The sequence below is a fragment of the Melanotaenia boesemani genome, chromosome 13 (genome assembly GCF_017639745.1).
Source record: "Melanotaenia boesemani isolate fMelBoe1 chromosome 13, fMelBoe1.pri, whole genome shotgun sequence".
Lineage (NCBI taxonomy): Eukaryota > Metazoa > Chordata > Actinopteri > Atheriniformes > Melanotaeniidae > Melanotaenia > Melanotaenia boesemani.
In genome coordinates this window covers 29,077,186-29,084,253 of record NC_055694.1, presented here as the reverse complement: position 1 = coordinate 29,084,253, position 7,068 = coordinate 29,077,186, and the positions used below count along the sequence as shown (strand labels likewise).

Below are 7,068 nucleotides of genomic sequence, written 5' to 3'. Positions count from 1 at the left end.
AATCCTTCACCAGCGTCACACCTCGCCCCTATTTCAGCAACCATGTAGCTCTGCACTTTTAAATATAGTGTGCATTGGAAGTGGTCAGGTGAGGATGAAAAATGGGCTGCTGCATGAAAAGGAGCTGTACCGCAAGGTGGCCTACCTCCCACAAGAATCTGGTGGTGCTGTGCTCTTACCCCTTCGCCATGGCCCGGAAAATACATATTAAAGGTTTATATTTTTATATTTTTTAAAGCCGTATCCCATCCATCTTTTAGTTTTATTCTCGGTAATCCTCCCATCCGCATGTCCTTTCTCACTGCATCGTGCTGTGGCCTCTATCCTCTAGTCAAAACATCCATTTCTGAATTTAACCATCTTCCTTCTTTCACACATAACCAACCATTTCAAGCTCAACTCCACTAACCTCACTGGGTGCTATTAACTTGTTGGTAATCCGTCCTTTCCCAATATGTATTGTGGCAGTTATGAATTTCTGCCACTTCCAGCTCTGGGGTGTCTTCTAACATGACATTTGGTATATATCTTGGTATATATATATCTTGCATGTGTAATCCAGCCCCTAGGTTGAAAATGTAACCTCAACATGTAACTGTTTGAATCAAATACGTGTACATTTGTAAACCACTGTTCTGCTTAGTAAAAATGCTTAGGCTAAGTAACAATGTAACTTAAATTAACATGTGTATGCCGTCTTTTACAGGTCATGTATGCGAGGGCAGTGTGGAAGGAGGGTGACATCGAGGAGGAGGGCGTAGTTCCCGAGAACTGGATCAACAGGACCAAAAAAATTCTTAGATGGCCACGGATGAGCAGCACCAAAACAGAAAAAGCTATTAAGGACAAAATGAACCCCAAGGATGACTGGATGACGTTCCCGTTAATAAAGATAAAATTTACATCAGGCAAGTACTGATTTAGATCAATAGAAAATTACTTGCATGTCCAAGTCAAAATATACTTTAAGTTTGAAATGTATCTCTTTTTGAATTTCAATTATTTTGCTTCCAGATGTTCATAGGCAATGTGAGAACTATAACCTGACCAGTCAGGCAGAGGATGATGATAAGGATGAGGATGAGGGTGTGGGTGTGGTGAAGAGGAACCGAATGAAGAAAAAACTTCCAGATGGTTTTGTAAGAAATGGTATGTTTTGTCATTCTGAAGTATTTAATACATTTGTATAAAATCTGTTAACATACCTTTGGCCTCTAATTTTACACAGCAATGTTTCTAACCGTTTTTGCAGAATTATCAGATTCCGACGAGGAAGGGCATAGTGACGGGGGTAATATTTTTCTACCATGACTTTGAATTTCCAGGGAAATTCTGGAACGCATGGACCTACATTCCCTGGCCAGAAGCTGTGTAGTACTGGCATATGTCAAAAATTGAATCAGATCAGTTTTACCTTAGCTCAGTAGTGCAATGGAAATGTTTAGAGACAGCATTTTAAGCGGACTAACATCCATTAGTCAATTTACTCCATGTGCACCAACACCATGGATTAGTATTGGGTATTGCATTGAAAATCCCTGCATTCTGTTTGTAAACGAGAGTGGATACAGATTCGGCACTCAACTGTTAAGGGCTTTCGCGAGCAGGAGTAAATTGATAAATATAAGTTGGTCTGCTTAAAATGCGGTCTCTAAACATTTCCGCCCGAGGTTGTACCAATTTTTCACATTTTGACACATGACCATACTAAACGATTTCCAGCAATGGAAAATAGGTCTATATGTGCCGTAATTTCCCTTACAATATGATGAAAATGTTGGCATGAGCATGCTTTCTTTTTTGTTCTACTAAATTCAAGGTGTCAAGCTACCCAACTACCCTGCTCCACCAGAAAAGCTGCAGCCCATTCAGGACAAAGATGTAATGTCCAGTCCTGGTGGGTATTTACTTCTCCCTTTGCAATATTCACTGTACATATACACTGCTCAAAAAAATAAAGAACACTAAAACAATACATCCTAAATGTCAATTAATGAAATGTTCCAGTTGAAAATCTTTATTAATCACATCGTGTAAGGTGTTGACAACAAAATAACATAAAAATTGTCTACGTAAAATTAATTTATTGACCCCTGGGGGTCTGGATTTGGAACCCTACCCAAAATCAAAGTGGAAAATCAACATACCAAGAAACATCTTTATACCTTCCGCGGTTTGTTTACCATTTGTGGGCATGGTGCTTCTGGTTACTATGGTAGCCCACGTGGATTTGATTGATGAAACGTGGAGATGCAGATCGGATTTGACTACTTGCTTGTGCAATGCTAACGGTCGAAAAAAAATCGGATTTCAGTTGCCAGTCTGAACATAGCCATACAGGCATGAGGGGGCAACACACACTACTGAGCCTCATTTTGACTTGTCCTGAGGAATTTCCAATGAAGTTGGATCAGCCTGTATTCTGATTTTCCACTTTGATTTTGGGTAGGGCTCCAAATCCAGACCCCCAGGGGTTAATAAATTAATTTTACATAGATAATTTTTGTTCTCAACATAGATATTTACATAGATATTTTGTTCTCAACACCTTATACTATGTGATTAATAAAGATTTTCAACTGGAACATTTCATTAATTGACATTTAGGACGTATTGTTTTAGTGTTCCATTTATTTTTTTGAGCAGTGTATTTACACAAGGCGGTAGTTATGGGCTCAATCATGTGTTTCAGACTTGTTTGATACCAGTGGATCAAGGGAAACGAGGGAAACAACACCGGGTAAATATTTATTAGAACTAGTGCCCATCTTTTTGTTTACATTTCTATCATTTTCCATGTCTGAACTGTCATTTTAAACTTTAGTGTTCATCTAATCACCTTGCTATTTAATTAGGCCTTGTGAAGAACATTCTCTGTTTTTCAGGATCTCGACACTCGACCAGAAGTGAAACCATTGCACACAACCAGCGCAACAGTGTGTCCCAACCCAGGTCCAGGTCCACGTCTACGCCCCAGCGCACACACACAACCAGCCGTTGCAACAGATCTGGTAGCAAGAGTGGTGGTGCTAGATATGGCCAAAAGTCCGGCAGCAGCAGTGGCGCCAGATATCGCCGCAGGTCTGGCAGCAGCAGTGATGACGCCAGACACCCCCACCAATCCGGCGGCTACAGCGATTATCAACACCGATCTGGCAGTGAGAGGGAGTCCTCAAGAGACAGGCAAAGATTCGGCAGCAACAGGACACCCACTAGCTCCCGGAGTTATCTTGGCAACAGGGACTACATTCGGTATAGCCATACATCTGACAGCCCCAGTGATCGCCACAGTGATCGCCACAGATTTGGCAGTGAGAGGGAGTCCTCAAGAGACAGGCAAAGGTTCGGCAGCAACAGGACACCCACCAGCTCCCGGAGTTATCTTAGCCCCCCGCATCACACACCAAGCCCGAGTGAGTTGTTCAAAGACAGCCATTTTTATCAAAACGCCTCACTCTGTGGCACTGATGTACAGTAATGCTCAAAATAATAGCAGTGTCTTTGAAAAGGTGAATAATTGGAAAAAGTCTTCAAATAAATTGTGCTTTAATGCATTAGGGACACTGCATGTATTTCAAAGCAAAAAAAGTTGGAAAACATAATTGATTCACAGAAAATTAAGAATGTTTAAAATGTCTATGGATCAGAAGGTTGCAGGTTAAATCCCACCCTAACCAGTAGGTAATGACTGAAGTGCCCTTAAGCAAGGCACCTACATTGACTCCACAGACTCCACATTGCTCCAGGTTGTAACCAATACCCTGTAATAACTAAGTTGCTTTGGATGAAAGCGTCAGCTAAGTGGAATATAATAAATGCAATGTAATTATTTTGAGCGCATCTGTATTCCTGTTGGTTAGAATATTACAGATGTAGTATTTCTCCTCCAATGTGTCCCAAATATGTTAAGTTTTGTCATTTGGTGATTTCTCAAACATACTTTCTGTGGTGCAGATGCAGGGACTGGGAGTGGAAGATGGACGTTCCCAATGCCTTGGGATGGTAAGTGTGTTGTCTAATATGAAGGACAGGACGCTGAGCTAGAGACACTTTCAAAACTACCACCTTCTCCCTCTATTCACTACTGATAGGCATGTGCTTGAGTAAAATGAGCCTTGTTTCATTTTTAAACTACTGACATTTCCTCCGAATTTCAATTAAAACGATTGTCATTTAGCAATTTTATTTGCACCACAAGAAAGGCAAGGTAAACGATAATGTTCCCCTAAACTGCTTTTCAATTATTATGAGTGACTTCTAGGGAGGGGGAAAATATATTCATGTATGAATTGTGATTCTTATCCTCTACAGTTCCAGATTGATTCCTACATTTCAGAGATTTATCTTTTAGCGTTGCAGCAAGCTGTGTTGTGCTAGATCAGTTGCTGCAAAAACTTTTGCTTTTAATCACACAAAAATGCTCTATTGAATGTCAAACTTTGGTTTTATCAATGACAAGACCCCATGTATTTCAGTGTACCAGAAGCGGGTGTTGGGTTTACTGATTGACCTTAAAAATCAGTATAAAATGGCACAGCCTACCACCTCTTCTGCCCATATCGAGAAGATTGGCTCAATGGAGGAGTTCCAGGACGTTGAGCAACGGCTGTGTGATAAAGACGCCTTTGATGCCCTGGTAGGTTTTACAAGTCGGAAATACAGATTTAGTGCACTTGCGCACTGCTGGATTCCTCTGGGGAGCGTCAGTCAATTTGTGTTGTGTACTTGGTTCAACAGGTGGCGAAAATCGCAAAAATCGGTGGGAAGAGCACCAAGGACTGTGTCCACAAAGTTCTTGACGGGTATGTTTCAACATAAAGTAATATCTGGGTAGTATGTGCCTTTTCAATGTTTTAACTTTTTTTGTTTGATCTGGAAATGTTGGCATTTGGAAATGACTGCATAAATTCTAAATGACTTCAAACTGAACAGGTTTTGTCCGATTTGAAGTCAGGGAATGAGAGGGAAACGTGTTTTTTTCACATACAGTGTATGTAAATATACGTTTTGAACTGTATATTGTTCAAATTGATTTATAAATGTAATTTATTCCTCTTTAGACTCTTCACCAATGCCCTCATGAGTCAGTTTAACATGAAGGGAAGGGGGAAAAAGGCCAAAAAACCCCTGGAACTGACCAAGACTTTCAGAGCAATCCAAGGTAAGCCTGTATTTTATGTTGGAAGAGAGAAGGTTTTGGTCCTGCTAATCTCTGAAAATTGTGACAAAACATTTCCTCCCCGTTAACATTTCAAATATAATGCCAACTGCCTACAATGGCGGATTGTTTTGTTTTATTAGTTGATCCATGAGCAACATACAGCCTTGGAGGACATTAAAAGACCGTTTGGTTACTACTTAAAGGCATGTGCTTGATTGAGTAGAATGAACATTGTTTCATTCTTTGAACAACTGACTACATTCCATCCGAATTTCCAATTCATTTAGAGCTTTTATTTACAGATAATGACATGGTCAAAATAAAACTGAGGCAATGTTTTTAGACATCACAAAAGCCAAGGAAAACAAAATGATGTTCACTTAAAAAAAAAAAACATAATAGTAATGTTCAGAAATCCATATTTGGTGGAATTGGCCGGAATTTTTATTTATTTATTTATTTATTTATTTATTATTTAATTACTGTTTTTGTATGCTTTCCATCAATTTTTCACATTGTTTTGGATGAGGCCTGGTGCAAGAATTGGTTGATGGCTCGTGACTATCCCTCTTCCTCTTGATCACATTTCTGAGGTTTTCAGCAGGGTTTGGGCCTGGAGTTTAGGGGAACATTATCGTTTTCCTTGCCTTTCTTGTGGTGCAAATAAAATTGCTAAATGACAATCGTTTTAATTGAAATTCGGAGGAAATGTCAGTAGTTTAAAAATGAAACAAGGCTCATTTTACTCAAGCACATGCCTATCAGTAGTAAACTAAGAAAATAATGAATTTCCAAGTGGTCTGTAAATTTCTTCCAAGGCTGTATTTTTGCTTACAGATATGCAGACTTTGTGTATCAACGCAGTTTTCATTTGCATATTTCTTCTGTCATCTATCATCTATCTTTTTCTGCTTGCACAGATGGAGTCATGCAATTTGACACTACGGCCACAGTGGAGCTCATCAAGATGTATGCTTCAGACCATTTGAAGCATGCACCGCAAAGGAGTGGGGGAGGGGGCTTCACAACCTGTGAAGGCACCTAAGGTGATTCGTTTTTTTGTTTTATTAAGGGCTAAGCAGCGAAGGGACCTTAAGTTAATCGTAGGTTTTTGTTTTAATAGGGGCCAAGCTGCGTAGGTAGGTTTTCTTTCTTCTCCTCTGGAAGTCTATGGCAGCCCATAGAACCGTTCACGGGAAAATGTCAAGATTTTTCTCAAGAAAGTTCAGGTTCCCAACCCTCTAGCGCCACAACCAGGTCAAATTTGCAGGTACATTTGCCAATAACTTTTAGACCGTTTGTCCGATAGATGTCAGCTATATTTTAACATGTTCTTGTTTTTTTTGTTTTTTAATTAATGGAATTTGTCATTTGTCCATTGACATGTTTATATAAATAAAGAGCATTGAGAATTGTTGTATTCATTTGGTGGTCATGTTTTGTAATGATCCGCAATCATTTGCAATAAAGATGGGGAAAAACAGTTAGATTGGATTGATTTATCATGACTAGTCACTTGTCCAGAAGGTAGGAACCTATTTACTTTACCAGTTAATTTTTACTGAAGCTTCATTTGGCTCGGCAGCAGATTAAACATGGAAATGTATGTCTTGGTATACAATTCAAGTGGCCATCTGCTGGTGAGTCAAATAAAGCTTCAGGAAAATAAACTGGTAAAGTAAACAGGTTCCTACCTTCTGGACATGAGACTACAGTGGTGATAAATCAATCCAATCTAGAGTTTTTTCCCCATCTTTATTGCAAATGATGGCCTACCTGAGATGAGACTACAGAAATCGATCGATGTCAAAAATAAGTCCCAATTTGACGTCCAAAAGACGTCCCCGAAGATGACGTCAAAATGGCTCTGCAAAATGACGTATAAAAAACGTCCACAAAGACCCTAT

General features: G+C 39.6%; 1 protein-coding gene across 1 annotated transcript; it reads left to right on the top strand.

Moving 5' to 3' along the window:
- The first annotated feature begins 811 nt into the window (after positions 1-811).
- LOC121652251 (myb-like protein V) lies at positions 812-6,206 on the top strand. Its single transcript, XM_042004925.1, has 11 exons — positions 812-908; positions 1,015-1,149; positions 1,253-1,291; positions 1,820-1,897; positions 2,693-2,740; positions 2,886-3,413; positions 3,955-4,002; positions 4,476-4,636; positions 4,738-4,802; positions 5,061-5,161; positions 6,082-6,206. Exons 1-11 carry the CDS (start codon positions 812-814, stop codon positions 6,204-6,206), a joined length of 1,425 nt encoding a protein of 474 aa, XP_041860859.1.
- Positions 6,207-7,068: the final 862 nt, after the last annotated feature.

Bases quoted from the DNA above. Each gene is read 5' to 3' on its own strand.
- LOC121652251 (XM_042004925.1), top strand. From the start codon at position 812: ATGAGCAGCACCAAAACAGAAAAAGCTATTAAGGACAAAATGAACCCC. The intron at 1,150-1,252 runs GTATGTTTTGTC...CCGTTTTTGCAG, and splicing joins AGATGGTTTTGTAAGAAATG to AATTATCAGATTCCGACGAG. The intron at 4,803-5,060 runs GTATGTTTCAAC...ATTCCTCTTTAG, and splicing joins GTCCACAAAGTTCTTGACGG to ACTCTTCACCAATGCCCTCA.